At 43.2% G+C, this 19,115-nt stretch overlaps 2 protein-coding genes across 73 annotated transcripts in view; one reads left to right on the top strand and one right to left on the bottom strand.

Moving 5' to 3' along the window:
• Nucleotides 1–3,649, bottom strand: part of HNRNPA3 (heterogeneous nuclear ribonucleoprotein A3) — a 28,038-nt gene extending 24,389 nt beyond the window's left edge. For 21 of the 37 annotated variants that reach the window (XM_084814011.1, XM_084813961.1, XM_084814037.1 and 18 more), the window contains exon 1: nucleotides 387–3,649. In XM_084814011.1, coding sequence (XP_084670137.1) covers nucleotides 387–695 — 309 coding nt within the window. In that variant the 5' untranslated portion in view covers nucleotides 696–3,649. Of the gene's footprint in view, nucleotides 1–351 lie in introns of all 37 variants that reach the window. The other 16 variants (XM_084814157.1, XM_084814166.1, XM_084814197.1 and 13 more) reach the window with 6 other exon arrangements.
• Nucleotides 2,886–19,115, top strand: part of LOC146358556 (uncharacterized) — a 271,819-nt gene continuing 255,589 nt past the window's right edge. For 24 of the 36 annotated variants that reach the window (XR_014784921.1, XR_014784922.1, XR_014784915.1 and 21 more), the window contains exon 1: nucleotides 5,811–10,652. Coding sequence is in view for 4 of the 36 variants with exons in the window: in XM_084814282.1 (XP_084670408.1) it covers nucleotides 6,257–6,272; nucleotides 10,515–10,652 (154 nt within the window). In the remaining 32 variants the exon portion in view is untranslated. The other 12 variants (XR_014784893.1, XR_014784942.1, XR_014784939.1 and 9 more) reach the window with 5 other exon arrangements.

Raw genomic sequence — 19,115 nt, 5'->3', positions numbered from 1 at the left:
TTTTTGCCTCACTCATTTTAGTATAGTACATTTTGGCCTACCTTTAGCGGTCATACCGTTAGTAAAGTGCCTATTTCTAGAACTTGGTAACTTCTATATGATTTCATATCTATTTATGAATAAATATCTATTTAGATACTGGTTTTCAAGTTCTACCCTTCACAGTAATACTCTCATTATGCACAGAATTGTAAGTTACACACTTACTATAAATATCCCAAACTAGTGCAGGAAATGAAAAGCATAATATAGCCTTTAAGAGCCAAGCAGAGGAGAGTAGTGCAATGTGTGGTCTGAGCCACACATGGAGTGACCAAAGCAGCGGCAAGCAAGAATTCTCTTTCTATTTACCCATGTCAGAAAACTAGAAAAAGAAAGCATTCGACCTGTGAAGATCTTCTTCCCCTCCTCTTGTAATCTTCAGCCTCTCTCTCCTCTTTACACGCCATTTTGGGAGGGTGTTCTGACTCAGTTGCTCCTTTTAACCTAGGTAACAAGTAGTACGAGTAATTTACCCGTTCCTGAAAGATTTTTTTCTTTACTCTCATACAAAATAGAGGGGCTCTAAATTTTAATGGAGCAAACACATGGGAGCCTTTGGGAGAGGGGGCTTTGTTCTCAAGCCATTTATTCCGACAGATGCAATTTATGGATTTATGCACTAAATTGCAAGCAGTAGCTAGCAAGAAAAACATCTGAATAGGTCAGCTAGGCATAGTCTGACAATATTCCTAAAACTATTTTTTTTAAAAAGAGTCACAACATCTCTATTACAGAAACAAGTATATTCGTTATTACTTGCTATAAAGAATTGTGAACTTAGCTGCTAGACAATTAGACTCTATTCAGATATGTGCAATATACTTAAGACTACCCAACATTTCTAGTTTCTATAGGTGTAGCTGTTTCTACACGTCAGTCTAAGTCACTCTATATTAGTCTATTTATTCTCATTGATCAGCCAAAAACGCTCAGTGCGGGAGTGGAAATCAAGCCCAGCCTGCCTGCGCCCCATTCTCGGAGCTCGCCCCTCGCCTCTGCTCTCCCAGCGGACTGGGTGGGGCTGTTCCCACTCTTCGGCCTCTTCCTCCCCTTCCCCCGCGGAAAGCCTTCGGAAGCCAGACAACCGCGCCTTCGCGTGACTCTTCACTGCCCCCTTCCTTCAAACCGAGCGCGTCAAGCCACGCACGCGCCTTGCCCTCCACCAGGCTCCCGCGAGATATCCGGGGCCTAACGATGAAAGCGCAGCGGCCTCGTCAACGAGGAGGCCAACGGCTTCCCGGGGGCTGAACGTCTGCTCAGGGCCCCTGCGTTCTTGTTGCCCTGGCAACAACGAGGAAAAACCATTGTTATAAAAAGGGCAGCGAGGGCTTTATCATTGTCTAGATATGCCATTTCCTAGTCCTCCCTTCTGCCAGGGAAGAAAAATAATATTAAGGTCTATTCAAACCGGAAATTCAAGAGATGGCTTGGATCCTTTCACAACAGAGGGAGACAAAGGTGCCTCAGGGGCTGCCATAGGTCGCCAACACCCAGCTTGGATAAGCAAAGATAGAGAATGCAAGCCTTGAGACAGTGCACAAGAGCAAGCCCCAATAGACCCCGCACAGCTGGTTTCAGTAAGAAGTAGACCAACTAGAACGTTAGGATCGCTACCAACGCATATTTCTTGTTAGAGGCACAGTACAAAGCGTTTTTACTGCTTATGGATTTCTATTGGGAGAGAAGGCGTACTAGCAGAAATAATGCTTATATTAAAACAATCACTTCTAGTTTTTATATGTAAAGTATTGAAACTGCACTTTCAATAGTTTCTGAAGCTTAATACGAACATACGATGCAACGTGTCTCAACTCTCTGGATATGTCAGCTAGGAATTCTTTATCAGTCTGAAATATTCTTGGTTAGATTACAGCGCAATCCTACACATCTCTATGGATTAAGTCCTACAGAATTCTACAGGCTTTACTTCCAGGCAACTGTCCATAGGATTACAGAGTTATGTAGTTTTAATGACACAACATATGTTCCTTTATGTAATCTTTCAATCTAGAAGTGCACAAGTTTTAATCAATTATAATTATTTCCTGTAAGCTATCAATTTCTCCATACAAAAATGCATGTTATACTGTAGCTGAGCATTACTTGGAAGGGAAAAATGACTACTTTTTATCTTTGTAGTTATGAAATCAGGTTATATTTTGAACTTAAGGCTCAAAGGGTCTTGGAAGGTAAACTATGCATACTGAATCCTAAAACTGTTTCATACAACTGTTGATTTCTATGTTACATAATGGATTTAGGCTGAGACTTCGACAGCAGCCTCATGGAACTTACTCCCAAGTAAGTGTTGACAACATTCAGAGAGACTTAGTTCTAATTAGACATGTACAGAATCAGCCTATGCCTGTTTGCAAACAAGTTTTATTAGTCAATGGGACTTCGTATCAATTAATTATGTTCAGAATTCAGATCCTAGGCATTTAAGCATCATTCCAGAGAAAGATCAGTTTGAGAGCAAGTTATTAAACAAGCATTAGAAGATCTGGTTGTTCACATGCACCAGAAAATTTATATTAATTGGCTTCAATAATAGTTATCAGAATACAGGGGAGAAAGAGGCAGAATTAGAAATTGCTACGATTCAAAGGAGAAATATAAAAGTGAATGCTGAACACCAGTTTCAAAAACTACCAAGAAAAAGTCAATTTGTTTTCATCTCAAGAAGCACTGGGTCATGCAGGCAAATGTAAGGTCCCCATGATATCAGAACTGAAAGTACCAGAAGGACTTGTAAGAGTATTGCTTATATGGAAGGTAGTTAATTTTAGCCTTCTGCTGCTACGTAGCGACCAGGTACTTTTGTTGTTGTTGATTAACCATTTTATATTCAAAAGGATAAAACGGGGGTAAAATAAGAGTATATCACTCCAGAAAAAAGGTTACACGTGGAAAATTATACGATATTGCGTATTTCCCGGCGATTAGGTTCTTATATAGAAACTTTCTAACTGGTCAACCCATGCATGTTTCGGGATCCCATTGAATTCAATGGACCTTACTCAGGGATTGCAGTCCAAAACTATAGGGGCAACCTTTGCAAAAGCGAGCCCTAGATTCCTCCTTTCGTCCGAGTTTAATCAGAATAGGCGGGAGAACCCAGTACTGTGTCCACGAGTCAGAGGCTGGATGCAAGTTTTTTTCCCCCCCCCAGGGTGAGCTACATCCTACCCTCTCAACTATATATGCAAGTAAGTGGAGGGCTGTTCATTAAGCTTCGGAAAGGGCCACACAAAATGACGAGCCCGCCCGCTTTACTGCGGCTGCTCTTGCTCAAGCTCAGCCTCTCCCCGCAAGTCACAATGGCGTCCAAAAGCAGAGGCCTCTCCCGCCCCTCTACCACCACTACTCTCGTTACGCCATTTCAGGGACTCTGTTGGTTGCAACTGGCGAAGCGGGAACCGAGGGGCGCGGTGGAAGCAACGAACCGAGCCAGCCAATCACCCTCCCTCCCGCGCGCCCCTCACGCGCCGCCTCCCGTAACCCCCGTTCCAGGGCCCGTTGCCTGCCTCTCTTCCCGCGCGATGCCGACAATCGTTACCTCCATTTTGTGACTGGATTTTGCCTCCTTCAGCCTCAATATGGAGCCGAGAGGAAGAGGGTGGGCGGGGCAGGTCACAGGAAATCGGGCACGTGAGAGGAAGGCGGGCTCAATAGGAAGGAAGAGGGGGGAGGGAATGGCGAATAAACTGCGTCAGAATTATGAAACTGGGACGTGGTTCGTTAGCTGGACGTGGGGTGCCCCAGCCATGAAAGCAAGCCTCGTGGAGCGCTGACGAAAACAGGGCCGGTCCCAAGTTGTGGGGGAGTTCTGGTAGCAGGACTTTGCCAGCGCCCCCCCTTGCTCTTTCAGTTAGCCCATTCCTCCCCAGTAAGCCACTAAGACGAAGAGGACGAGCAAGTGGGCAGAGGCGGCGGGCCGTGCTTGGCGGGGAAGGGTTGCGCTCAGAGGCAGCGCGAGCGAGCGAAGCGCGTGAGCAAACTGCCGCCCTCTCTGCGCGCGCGCTGGCGCGTTGTCGCCTTCGCCCCCACTCGGAGAGCGCGAGTGGGCCGGGAGCAGCTTCCTGTCGCTCGCTCTTCCTCAACCTGGTGCCCTCCGCTCCAGGTTGTGTTGGACTAAGCTCCCAGCATGGCTGGCTGGGGGATGCTGGGAGTTGTAGTCTAATGCAACCGGAGCGGAGGGCACCAGATTGGGGAACGCCGCGGGTCTACCCGCGCGCTCTCGCCCTGGGCAGCCTGTTCGGCGCCGCCAGAGAAAGCGCGAACGGGCAGGAACCGCCGCCCCTCCTCTTGCTCCCCGGCGCTCTCCAGAGCGAGGGGCAGGTGAACAGTGGGTGGCGGTGGCTCGCGTTTCTCACCCGCCCCTTGCCGGCTTTCTAGGCACCCAGGAGACACTGCTCGCCATGTGCTCCTGCTCGTTCCTGATGATTACTGAATTATCATTTGAAGGATTTTGCTTTGCTCTTCGGCCGAAAAGCGCTTCCAGAGAGAGAGATTCCCGCAAATGGCAGATTATTTAATAGTGTTAGGATTATTATTTTTCCTGCACATCTTCTGGATTTGGGCATTTTTGCTTTTATTATTAATTATTACAAGAACGATTTTTAAAATGTTTAATCGACACTATAAACTAGCCTTTCCCCAAACTGGGTGCCTCCAGATGTTTTGGACTACAACTCCCATTACACTGATAATTGGTCGTGATAGCTTTCTGGATTGCAGTCCAACAGCAGCTGGAGGGGCCCAGGTTGGGGGAGGCTGCCATAAACAAACATTGTTTCAGGATACGTATTCATGTTAAAAAATCACCCAATTCATATTCTCTTATATTAAATTATTAGTCTCCACACTTGATTAATAGTTTGCAGTTTTGATCTATTTCTCCAAAGCACCTGGTTTTGCCGCTGAAATGATAGACATGCATACCAGCAAATTAAATGTTAGTTCAGCCATTATTGCCCCATGCTTCAGTCAATCTGTATCTTTTAATTTTAAAACTGTTGCATAAGCACATAGCATTTTATTAATTTTTAAGAGGATATATATTTTTAAAGTGTAAAATTGTTCCAGAGGGGTGTGTGCGTGTGTATGGGGGGGTTCCTTGGTGTCACCAGGGGTGGCCAGCCAATCAGCTCTGTGCACACCCTGCTCATCGTTCAAACATGGAGAACCAGTTTTTCAAAGCCTAGCCCTGGAGAGGAAAGGACTGGGAATATTTCTAGAGCAGCCCAACTGCTTCAAAAATGTTATGTCTTTAGTATCATAAAGCACACAGGGCCTTTGGCATGTTAATGCTGCAGAGTAAGGATGGCTTCAAATGGACAAGTGACCATGTGGTGACATCTTTAAATCAGACCGTGTGCTCTAACTCTCTAGAAACAACCGAGACTTGTAGCATTTAATTAATGGATAAGGAGGACTGTGTTTTCACCAGTCCCATAGCTCTAAATATTTAACCTGCAAAACCCAAGTGCTAAAGCATTTGGGATTTCTGAGAACCCAGCAAGATAGTTATGAAACTGACCTGCCACACCCCCAACTAGCGAGTAGCCAGCTGTAGTTGTCTTAGTGGGGAGGGTTGCTGAAGCTTACAGGGTTGGCATTTTGTGGGGGAACAGTGGGGAACAATGGGCTTCTGTACATGACTGTCAAGGAAGGCAAGCTTCAACACACTTTCCTCTTACAGGGGCTTTAGGCATTAGTGGAAAGGGCTACTATAGTCCTATACACACCTGGAAGTAAGTCTCATTGAACTCAATTGGACTTCCTAGGATTGTACTGTAGGTGTCTCAGAATCTAGCTTGTCTCACTTTCAAAATCACATTTTACTTGTATTCGTTTATAGGTTTGATTAAATAACAAAAGCTGCATAATTAATGAAGAATTAAATTTGCAAGTTACTTGGCTATGTATTTTTAATATGCTATTACTAAAATGGTAATTTTTATATTTTGGAAAATAATGTAGGCTGAGCTACAGGTGTCAGGTTTCTGTTTTTTGTACCTTGTATACAAAAAGCTTTCTGTAGCTTTCTGCTATCATTTGCTAGCAGCTGGATCCTTTCACGTGATGATACATGCTTGCAAAAGATAGATATGGTTGCTGAAAATGTTATGGGTCTTAAATAATACACAGAATTACTAAATGTAGGACAGACTGCTTCTCTTTTTTCATAACTGTGTATTTTTCTTTTCAGATGAAAGTACATGGAGGTAAGGAGAGAAGAGATAATTTTAATTAAATTCTACACATTTAACTGATGTATCTACCCATGTAACAACAATATTGATATAACGCAGGAAGGTGTATTTATTTGGATTTTTATTTTAATATTTGGCTCCAGGTGTGATGCAATATTTGGTTCTACCTGTCTTATGTACTTACTGGATTGGGCCATAAAATGTGTGCAAATGTTTGGGGCCTGGGGCCTGGAATGGAAGGGGTTGAGGGATGTTCACAGTTTATTTAAGGAAAACAAATCCCATTTCTTGGACCTCTGTCTGTGATAATGGCTTCTAATTCCACAATCACTCTGTTCCCTTGAAGTTCCTTTGTTTCATGAATAAATGTGCAATATGAACTTGATTATTTAGAGGTTTTTACTATGACAGAATTGTATGATTTGAACATATTTAATTTTAAAATATTTACTCTGGAGATCAAAACTAGGGAGATGTGAATATGTTCTTTCTGACTCTCTTCAAAGCTCTACTGATGATCAGGGTAGGGAAAATAAACCATATTCCTTCCATGACTGCAATGCAGATCTGATTGTGGGAGTGGTCCCCTGCAAAAACCATGGGTCAGTGTTCAGCCAATAATAGTCAACTCTCTGGGGGTGAATTTAAATATGTGGCATTGGTCTGAGTTGCCTTTCTCTGGCTTCTAAACACAGAACAAATCTCTCAGTTTTTCCATAGCACCAGCAATTTCTTAAGCACACTGGCATGCTTTAAACAATAAACAATGACTGTTAATTCTTAGAATTTTGCAAAAGCAAGCTATATCTGAATTCACAACCCTGTTAAGCTAAAGTACTGTGATTTATATTAGTGACTCCAGAGGGACTAACTACGCAGTCCTCAGGTCCTGCTGCACTGGTAACCTGCTTTGACTTAGGGTGTCTCTACATTTAGCAACCCCCCTTGCAAAAATCCACATCCTTTCCAGAGCTTCCTGCTTTCGGTTTCTTTGTGGGATTAGGAAGGGCTCCTTTACATGGCAGACATGTGGTTTGAACTGAGGGAATGCCTCCCTCCCTCCCTGGCATGTGTGCAAAGGGGCGGGGGGGGGTGTTCTTGCTTTCGTATCTTAACTTCTGCTGTACTGTTTTCTCGCACCCCCAGGAAACCTCCAAGTTACTTCTGAGTAGACATAAAATGTAAGATTGTGCCATAAGTCTGCAACCCTTGGCACACTTATGTGGGAGTAAACCCCATTGAACTCAATGGGACTTACTTCTGAGCAGACATAAGATCACCCTGTAAATCTCCAACCCTCAGCACACTTACTTGGGAGTAAGCCCCATTGGGGTGCTCTGAATCAACAGAGGATGTTGCTTCTGAGCTTGGTGGGGTGGGGGATCAGATATGTCTCCCTTTGTTGGAGGGAGGCATTTTACCTTTTTCTCCCTCCAACTGAGAAATGTGCTCAAGCATTTACATGGCAGACACCTGGGAATCGAGGAAAGTCCTTCCTCAGCAAGACTTGAAAGGAGGCAGGAGTTGCAACTGGCTGGCAGTTCTTGCCCTCGCGCCTATCAAATCTGCTCCTGCACGCCCCACAGCCCATCCTCAATGCCTTCCTTCCTGACCATGCCCCCAACAACTGAAAACAAATGCCCACAGCAGGCAGACACGGCGGTTTCTTCAGCTATTGAAGAATTTCCCAAGGAAGTCATGGTGCTCCTTTTGTGTGGGGTGGAAAAAATGCCACGTTTTGCATTTGGGGAAAACACGAGATAGGCTGGGGGAAATTGCGGGAGACGCCCTGGAGGGTAATGGCATCATCTAAAGAATCCGCAAGCTTCTGTGACAGAGCCATCTCAATAGCCAGATAAAAGCTCCATGTGATGAACCCCTCAGTGAGGAACTCCGAGCGGCAAAATTGAGAAGAAAATGGCAGCAGTACAAACTACAAAGAACACAGCAACTCTTAACAGTTGGTTCCCCAGCTTCTATGGCATCCTCCCCCAACTTGATGCCCTCCAGATGTTGTGGATTACAACTCCCAATAGCCCCAGCCAGCGGGGCCAATAGGGTTATGGGAGTTGTACTCCAAAACATATGGAGAGCTGGGGAAGCCTGCTTTATGACATCACCACCAGCACACATGGATCATGGAGCAGGTGCCAGGTTTGGGTGACCTCTGCCCCCCGCCAAAGCACATCTCTGCTGGTAGCAGCCCTCCACCCTGTGAGTTTAGCAGGAGGCAGGCAGTGGCAGAGGCTGCTGTAGCTGGTGCTTCTTTCAGTATCAGGTTCTTGAAAGAAATAAAAGTGCATGTCCAGAAATAAAAGTGCATGTCCAGGCATGACACAGGCATGGGATCTCAACAATCCCTGCTTGTTGTTGGTGGGGCTGGAAGAGAATTAAGAGGGCAGATTGCTGACTTGCCAGATGATCTGCTCCCATCATTGTGTAAGTATAACAGCGATCTTTTATGGTCCATTTGCCATTAATGTGTGACATGCCTCACCCATATATATATGGACTGAGCTTAATTTGAGATTGTCAGACGTGAAGCAAACTTTGTGGGGAAGCAAAATACCTTGGTAGGCAGAAATGAACAGCACCATTCCCAACAACAGCATCCACTAAATACAGAAACTGATAACAGTCCAAATACTGAAGTGCATATTAAAAGATAAATTAACTGATGTGTCATTGATATGTTCATGTTTCTCCTCAGTAATATACACCCAAGTGCTTAATATTGTAGGTCACATTGCAACAGGCACAGTGGGAAACTGCTGAGTACTACAGATATTTATGGCAATATATAACCTGATGACATTTCCTGCCTTCGGGACACACATGATTTCAGTTCTCCTGCTTTCATAGACCATGTGATTAATCATATTCTTACACTAATAAGAAGGATAGAAATATAAGCAGTTTACACAAACAAAAATCTAAGTTAAGGTCAACTGTGTAATACACAAAATGGAATAATATCTGAGTGATTAATTCTCAGACATGTGATTTCATGAAAGTGAGATAGCCTTCAGATTGGAAATACCTTATAGAGGTAACATTCACCTTTTGAGAGAAACAAGCACATACAAACTTTGGAACGGATTAAAATAAATAGAGAAAGTGACCTAGTTTGTATGATCAAACAACCCATGTTTTGTTAACTATATGTTGTTTCTAAATTTGTGGGAATGGACATGCTGGTTCTCTTTTGTTTTCAGTTAACAACCCAGAGATGCCCCATTCCTGGGTTGTTTCATGAGGTGTGAATCTGGAAGTTGTGGGTTGTTTAGGGTTTAAACAATCCAGAGTTACCCCATGGTTTGTTATTGGGTTAACTGGGTTGTTTAACCCCTAAACAACCCAGAGTTTCCAGATTCAGATGTCACGAAACAACCCAGGAATGGGGCATCTCTGGGTTGTTAATTGAAAGTAGAAATGGGTGAAAGGCAGTCTGCTCGCTTGTTCCTGTGTACCCCTGCCATCACGTACAAACTGAGTCAGTATGTTGTGTTTTGGGAGGAAAAGGTTGTGCTACTGAAGCTGTGGCAATATAAAAATACAAAGTTAATATCCAGAAGGGTCAGGTAGAACAATCCTAACCTTTCTTTCTGAGAACTCCAATGTCACAATCTCCAAGATATCAAAACGGGAAGTGAGGGAGGAGTGGTAATTCTGGTTCTTTTTGCCCTTCCTGGCCTTTAAAAAATAATTTCCTCCCATTGAAACCAATGAGAGGGAATTAATCTATGCCATCTTCAAGGCTGGCATAGATTCCAGGGTGGGTTGGGAGCATGTCTGGCGGCCAGGAGAACTATGAATCCAGTGGAATGGATCCTCTCCTGGACCACCCCTGACACATCCCTGGTATGCTTCTCCCCCCCCCTCCTTCCCTGATATTGGACAAGGAAGAGCCATATAAATTTCTGCAGGGGCTGGAAAGCGAGATCGGAGGTCATATCTCTGCCTCTGGGGGCAGACCTCTCTGCCCTCAGAGGGGAAGATCTGATCTATGTTCTCTGGTAGGACACCCTCCCAGGGGCCATAGGAGTGCAGCTTTAATGAACATCTCTACACAAGCCTAAAATCCTGCATTTAAAATGGGGCTTTCTGCTTCTGTTTTAAATGCAAGATCATGACTCCCTTTACACATGCTTCCTCCCCCCTCACTTTTCCCCCTTATCTGAGTTTTCCATATGTTTCATTATACAGCTGCTAGATGGCGCTGTGGTCCTCTTATTGCGACTTTTCCTTTTTCAGAGGGAACTCAAGTGGAACTCAAGTGTGGTAATTTGATAGCTCATTATCTCCAATCTTTTAAAAAATGGAATAAAGGTCATTTAGTGCAGGAGAAGCCTTGGAGGTTGATGACATCATCGAAAGGACCTGCAAACTTCTGTGAGTAGCCAGTCTCAATAGCAGGATAAAAGTCCCATGTGAAGAAGCCCAGTATGTGTATAATTCAGGTGTCATGCAGCAATAAGAGTTTTTAAATGTGTAAAACACCTTTGCCGTCAACTATCTTTTTAACTTTGGGCATGATTTAACCAAAGCTTAACTTTCCCATTGAAATCAATAGTGCTGGCTATTTTAGATGGAACAGAAATATCAGTTGAATCATGTAGCTAATTTGGAATGGTGGGTGTCAAATGCAATATGAACATGCCAAATGAAATATCTTATTGTCCTGAGAATATGTGATATCCCAGGATAAAGAGTTCCCTCGAAGGTTGCTTCCATATTAGGGCCCTTTTGCAGCACTGAGACTACAGTCAGCTAGAAATGGGATGGAAATGTGCTTTCACAAAGCACTTAATATAGTGCTATTTTCCCCATGCAAATCTGGCATATATTCTACTATAGTTTTACTCAGAGGTAAATTCCATTCGGTAAAGATCCTGCTTCTCTACAACTGCCTTTAATTTGTGGCTTTCTTCTTCCTAGGCCTTTTAACATGGCTAATTAGGTGCTTTCTGTTCAATCACTGTGACTGCAGCATTTAATAGCCCTTAATTAGGGCCTGTTCCTTGCAGGGGGGGAGGAGGCTTTTAAGTACAGGATTCCTTTCTGTAGTCAGAGCAACTGCTCATTAATTTTTTGCAATCACAGTTGTGAAATATAAAATGTTTAAAAAATGTGTAGGTAATTGCTCTGGCTTCAAAGGAGAAACCAGGAGTTAGAGCTTTCTCCCTGTCTGATGAAAGAAGAAATGACAAATGAAGGGTCATTCCGGATTGCCCTGCCCAAAGCAATTGAATAGGACACAACTAATTAGCTACTCAAAAAGAAAGGGGCAAGTAGAAAGCTGCTCATTAAAGGGGCAGTAGTCCTGAAAGTCCTAAGCTTTGTGCTAATGTATCTTGGGTTCAGGTAACTGATGCAATAATTCTAGGAAAGCAGAAGTTCATTATGTCTAGCACGAGAAGTCAATGCCTGTGATGATTGCTGGGCAGAAGAAAACAAACTGGCATTGGTGATGCCATAATTTTTCAATAATAATGATTTAGTCTAGCAGCTGATTCTGGACTAGGCATGTTTGTCAACTGTGCATATAAATGAATTTGAAGTCTGCCCACTAGTGTTACTCTACCAACAGAAGCCACAAAGTGGAATGCTAAGCGAAGGATTAAAACAAATATTTATCCTTTAGTATTTTGATTACGTTTGTTTTCCATTTTTATGCCTTGCTGTGATGCAGGGGTGGGGAACCAATGGCCTTCCAGATGTTGTTGGATTACAGCTCTTATCTTCCCTGACTATTGGCCATGCTGGCTGTGGCTGATAGAAGTTGGGATTTGTTTTTTTAATTATTACACAGGTTTATATACTGCTTTCTGGTAAATGATCAAAGTGGTTAACAATAATCTAACCGTAAAAATATAACAATCAAAGTACGATAAAATAATCACTGGTCGGTAATAAAACTGTAAGTATACTGGCTGAGGGTGCTATCACACAGGTGGCGAATTCTACATCAATGCTAGTTCTTTCCCCATCTGGTATCACTGCAGGACTGGGTTGTTCTCTTTAGCTTAGTTTCTCTTTCTCTGTCCTCATCGTGTTATTTTTCGTTTCTTCTCACGGGGGTGGTGATGCTACTCAGAGGCATTGCCACTTCCTTGCAAAGAAGTATTACACGCGCTCGGAGGGTAGCGATAATTCCTCCCTGGTTCCTGCCCCTTTCCCTCCTCTTGAATGTTACTGGTGGATGGGAACTGACACGCAGACCCCCCACCAATCTCCCCAGCCCCCCCCTCCCCATTCAGTGTTTTTGACAATCTCTGCTGTTTACTCAGCCATTTACTTGCTGGGAATGCTGAGCAGGGGGGCGTCCCGGCAGGTTGGAAAACTGGCACGCTGCTCTGTTGACTGGCTGCTCTGCTGTCTTGTTCAGAACACCACAGGCCGAAAATGGTGAGGACCCAAAATGGCGCAGGCCCAGGAAGGCAGCGCGCCCCACAGCCTGTCATCACCGCCTTCGCCATCATGACTGCACCCCAACAACCCAAAACAAGTGCCCACAGTCGCCAACACACAGCAGTTCATTCGCCACTAGGGGAGAAATACACGGGGAGGTCATGGGATTCCATTTGCACATATTTGGAAAAATACCACATTTTTTCCGTTTGAGGAAAACACAGGTTAGGTTGGCAGAAATGGTGGGATAATGACTGGATGATGATGACATCATGTAATGGACCCACACAATTCAGTGAGTGGCCAATCATGAATGTGCAATAAACTGAAGGTCTAGAGATGCTCTGAGTCACACACCTCAGGGAAAGCCTGCATGAAGAAGTGGATCTTAAGCAGACATCTAAAGATAAAAACTGAAGATGTCTGTGTAATGTCAGTAGGAAGTGCATTCCTGAGGGCAAGTTCAACAACAGCTGGAAGGCTACAGGTTCCCCACAACCCTGCTCTAGAATACAGGGAAACTGAACTGTAAGGCCATGATTTTTCCTCTGAATGTTGCACAAGCAGATATTGCGTAAGAGGAGACACTGGCATTAAAAGGTCACTAAAAGAAGAAAACCATTAACAAATTAGTAACTAGTTAATGGATGAATTCTTATCTGTCGCCCCCAAAAGTTCAGCTTGAGACACACGCATAGCAATTTTCTTGGCACAAACAAGCTTTAATTGTTCCATGCATAAACATGAGTAACATAGTGTACAGTTTCTTTTCTGCAAAAAGATCTCACAGATAGAGGAGTTCTGTGTTCTTTAGAGAGGGATCATTACCTGGACAGTAGTTTTTAAACATGAGAATGTGTGGAGTTTAAGGGACTTTTTTTTTTCTTCAGCCATTTTACTTTTAGCTCAGTAGTCATGCTAATCAGTGAACAGTTTTAAATGAGTATATGTTTAGGTAGATTAAAATGCAGAAGAGCAACATCTCATCAATTGTCCTTTTGGGAGAAGTGGATACTTTGTATGACCTATCCCAGCCTTGTGTGGGCAAACCTTAAACTAGGGACCCTTATTGTGCAGGAGCTCCAAAACACAAAACCACTCTCCTGAACCCAGTTTTGTGCTCCAACACCCATTTCAACGAAGGCAAACATGAGACTCAGAGACAAGTAACTTGTTCAAGAAACTGAGTGCAAGGTGACAAACTGGTGTGTCTGCACCTCCAACCCTGTGACATAGGACAGGGTGCAAGGCACCTTTTTTCTATATTCTTCAAAGGTAGCAGCACCAACCACTTGTGTGGTTGTTGTTGTTAACAAATTAATAGTGGTTGTTTTTTTTTTTTCATTTTTGAATACAGTACAAACAGTAAGTCCTTTCCACCTCCTGCCCCTGTCACCTCCCCTTTAGGTTTCCATTTCTCTTCATATTGTCCTGTATTTAAAGAGTAAAGGTTTCATGTATATAAGTAAAATGATTAGGCAAAAATTACAACAAAATTACCTAGAGAGAGAGAAAAAAAAAGGTTTGTGCCATGCATGTCTCTTTGCTGGCCTGTACTGGTTTTGTCGTGTATCATAATTACGTATAATTCAAGAAAATTTTCCCATATTAACTGGGATTTATTTCCTTTTAGTAATTTGGTGTAACATACCTTTCCATGGGCGGCTAAGGTCAATAGATCTTGCAGCCTATTGTGTATATTTGGGTCTTTATTTGCTTTCCAGTCTTGTAGAATAATACACTTTGCTATTAGTGTGGCTTTACTACACCATGCAATATGTCCCTCTGCCAAGTCCAATTTGCCCAGAATGTATCCCACTAAGCCATGGGCATCTTTGACATTGATTTTACATCTTTTACTCACATATATTTTTAATATCCCTTATCCTGCCCACATGCAAATACGGGCTTATGGCTTTTATATGGTGAAGGATAGACTCCTTTACAGAGCTTCCTTAGCAACCTGGTTAGCATGCTTGTCAAGCAGTCCAGTGCATGAGGGAAGTCAATCCCCAGACTAGGCCAGACAATCAAAACCACTCCAGTTTCCAATTCAATATATTTATTAAAGGACCAAGCAGAGAGCAGCTCAAAATTAGTCAGCAGTTCCCAGGGAGTGAAATTCAATCAATAGCCTTTGAGGACCTGAAGATGCACCCTCCGGGTGATTCCATGGTGCCTCTTTAACATAAGCTGAGTCAAGGGGGAGGTGAAGCTGGAGAGTCAGCCTGGAATATGTAGAGATGTACAGTTTGGTGTCTAGCTTGGCCGTGTTCTTTGTTCAGAGCTATTTCCAGAAAAAAAACAGGGTGGGGGGATGGCAGAATTGGATTCATTTCAAGAAGGCAGAGGTGGAGTCTGGGCTCCAAACGCCAAATCACATATTTGCCACCTCAAAGCACAACAAAACACCCATGTCAAAGAAGGCAGACCGAAGGCTCCAGGCAAAAGCAGCAAGCACATCACATTGAGGCAAACAAATAAGTCGGCTAACACACACCACACCGGCCCCCTGGCAAAGCACACATGTACAGCCCAGGCAAACTGTTCCCCCCCTCACTGTCATCCCCTCTAGCCCCTCAAGATGCTTCCCCCACCCTCTAGCCCTCCAGTCCACCCCTTTCTTTTTTTCTGGGAAGCTCAAAATGAAGTACTAAGTTGCTGCTGCCCACCATTTTTATTTCCTAAGAATGCCTCTGAGGCCAAGGTAGGCTTTCTTAGCAATAAAGATGGTGCTCAAGCCCGGGGCATTGTTTTGCAAAACTACAGCCCCAGTTAAAAAACAAACCAACAAACCAAAATCCCCCTTTAAAAAATAATCATTAGGGGCAGAGGGCATCATGGGAGGTGGTGACTAGGTAGGCCTTTGGTCTGATCCTGCATGTACATTCTTATAAAATACAATACATCTCACTATAGTGGAGAGGACTCTCACCAGGTCTGCTGACCTCTTACCCTCATTTGGACCTCTTTGCTTTGCTAAATATAAGGTAGGATTGGGAGGCCTTTTTTCCCCCTATAAAGGGCTATAGACCCATAGTGTGTGGGGGAACTATTAGGGGCCACACACAAGCAGTAAGAGGGCTGACAGAATGTCAGCAGGGAAAGCTTTCCCCATAATTGTAGTTTCATACTAGAAAAGGTTTAACCTGTTGAATTTCTGCCTGCTACACAGCAGGTAAAGTAGGCTGACCGTACGTACTGTTTTAAACGGGACAGTACCGTTTTTTTCATATTTCCCAACTGTCCCATTATTTTAATATAAATGTCAATTTTGTCCCTTTTTAATTTTTTTTGTAAAAAACACGTTTATCATAAGGCTCTATGCTAATCAATGTGTGCAGTAAAACTACTAGTGTGACGAAAAAGGAAGCTCCATTTACTTTGTCCAGCCAGGGCCAGGCTTCTTGAGCTAGCGACGATCAGACGCTGCCCCTTGCCTGTCTGCAGTGGCGGGGAATTCAAGAGGCGGTCGCTAAGCCCCATTCAGCGTGTGGGAGCCAGGAGGGTGAGTCTTACTGTTATTTCTACCATCATTCTGCCATAGAGATTCTTTCTGCCCTACATTCAGTTTGATTCGGACTTTTCAGACTCGTATTTTGGTTCAACAGGCCATTAGCTATTTTTTTATTACAGCAGAACTCTCCGGTGGGACATTAACATATACCGGCCTGTGCATATAAAACTTTTGCTATCGTCTTACTTTTTCATGAATATGGAATATTACATAACCCTGTCCCGTTTTTGTCATCCCGATATCCCGTTTTTGTCATCCCGATATCCCGTTTTTGTCTCAAGGAAATATGGTCAGCCTACGTTAAAGGCACAAGAGTCCTGGTCTCCGTCAGTACCGACCTTAAACCACACACAGAACTCATATTTCATGAATTAAAAGCCAGCTATGTTACTGTAGGTCTTTCATCAGTTGATCTTAGACTGGCACTACTACATTTGGTACAAGACCAGGCATGGTATTTCAGATGGTGGGGGAATCAAAAGAGATAATTTATGCAGTAACCCAGGGTTAAAAGGCCATGCCTGAGTAAATTCAAGATTAAAATGTTAAAAAGCAAGCAGTATATTCTGGGGGTATTTATTTATACCTCACAGTAACTAGTACAATGATATCAGCATAGGCCAGTCACCCTTTTCTTTGTATGAGCAAAAAAGATTTGAGCATTTTATATGAATATTCCCATTTAAGTGTTTATACCAGCAGCAACATCCTGCCCGCAAGAGCTCCCTATTCCGCCCCCTTTCCCCGCCCCGGGGTGGGAAAAGCAGTATCACCCATGTTGTTGCTTCCTTCCCATGTTGCTGCTACAATCAACCTAAAAGTTCTTGCCCAATGCACTTCCCTAAAAAACCCAACACTGAACTACACAGCAGTATACTAATACATGCAATACACTACTAATTCTCAGCCTTTCCCCAGCAATACAGGTATAACAACGCTGGGCTACTTGACACTGCTGATGTAGACCACGCTTTCTCAAACACCATCTCCACCCCCACCCTACCCCCCCAAGATGGTTATTCTAAAGATGGACTTTATTTTCATTTGCATTGGCATGGTAGTTAAAGACTTGGAAGGGGGGGATGAAATTAAACCTAAGTTAGACCTTAAGTCCTGTATTTGCTGCTACCTTTTGCTTCTAGATGAACATACTACTGCCCAGTCACTGGGTTTTTCAAGTGTTTGTTCTGGACAACAATCACTTCTCTACTGAGGACGACCCAAAAATGGCTTAAAAGTGAATGAGGAAGCCCTTCTTCAGACAATGTGTGTGTGACTCTAGATGTTTCTCCATAGCACAGCTTCCTTAAATGCCAGTCACAGCTGTCATTTCACTCTTTGGCTAGAAACACTAAAAGGCAGGAGTGGGCCCATTTCTCATAAAGCAATTGGTTTGAATGGTGCTTGCACCATTTTGCCTTGTATATTTCCTTAATTTTGCTTTGTTCTTTTCTTTTAAATGAAAGCAGAGAGCCTGCCCTGTACAGCAGGCCCACCTGTATCCCCCTCTTGGCAGGCCTGCTATAGGCAATCTGATCTTAGCCTTTGCTTTAACTGTTGTGGTACAAGCAGTTTCGAACTATGAAAAGCTGTAATCTGTGTGAGGGAAGTGCATCAAAGCTATGCTGCTTTACCCGCTCATCTTTTAAAATCTCCCAACTCCCTTGCTGTTGTGACTTTGCTGGCTCCTTAACAGCCATAAATAGCACATGGAAATTAAAAACAAACAAAAAGAGGCAGGTGACAACAGGTGTAAGTGACATAGGTTTTGAAGCCTGGGTATCTAATGCCTTTGCCTTATTCATAGCTTCCAATGAAAGCCTGCAACGTTAGTTATAAATCTTGTTAAGTTGTGGTTTAGTGACACACTGAACCTTGGCACTGTGTGAGGCAGAGGTGGAATATAGGCCACCTGCAGTTCTCCCTCAGTCCAATTTTTTGTGTTCAGATTATTGAGGTTGTGTAGGCGATTTAGTCCACCACTGGATTCAGTATTTACTGATTTTGAAACTGATCATGCTGAGGCTCAACAAGACACTGTCCTAATTTTTGCATAGACTTTGGGTGCTTCCAGATTATTTATTTATTATTACATTTATATCCCTGCCTTTTTCCTCTTGGAAGGAAGCCAAAGTGGTTTACATGATCCTTCTCCTCCTCTCCATTTTATCTCACAACAACCCTGTGAAGTAGGTTAGGTTAAGAGTCAGTGACTGGCCCAAAGTCACCCAGTGAGCTTCAAGGCCAAGTGGGGACTTGAACCTGAATCTCCCAAGTCCCAGTCCAACACTCTAACCACTACACCACACTGGCTCTTCCAGAGGAGGCTTTTATTGTTCCTTTGCATTGAAGGAAGCTATAAGGGTGGCTACAAGAGAGAGGGCCTTCTCAGCTGTGGCACCCCACTTATGGAATGCCCTCTCCAAAGAAGTTTGCCTGGCACCTACATTATCATTTTTTTGGCACCAGGCAAAGATCCTTTTTTTGTCCCAGTCATTTTAGGGACCTAGTTCTAGATTTTTTGTGGTTGTTTTATCTATCTTGTGCTGTTCATTTTGTATTTTATTTATTTATTACATTTCTATACCATCCAGTAGCTGAAACTCTCTGAGTAGTTCCTGAAGCTCTCTAGGCAGTTCTTTTAAATATTTGTGTTGTATTTTATATTTTTAATTGTTTGTATGGCATTATAGTCTTTTATCTATTTGTAACCCACCCAGAGAATGTTGGTTATTGACTGGAATAATAATAGTAATAATTAATTAATAATTAATTAATACTAATTAATAATTAATTAATTATTATTGTCATTTACAGAATTTTATGCAGGGTTCAGACATTGTCATCTTCAGTTTGTAACCCTCCCATGTTTTCCCACCACTTCTTCTATCTTTTTTCCTTATCAGAAAAGATCCATTAAGGAAAAA

Source organism: Heloderma suspectum, chromosome 1 (assembly GCF_057233095.1).
Source record: "Heloderma suspectum isolate Gila_16-S chromosome 1, 16-S_ref, whole genome shotgun sequence".
In the NCBI taxonomy this organism is placed as follows: domain Eukaryota; kingdom Metazoa; phylum Chordata; class Lepidosauria; order Squamata; family Helodermatidae; genus Heloderma; species Heloderma suspectum.
Note: the sequence above shows the minus strand (reverse complement) of the source record. Positions and strands in the feature narration are given on the sequence as shown.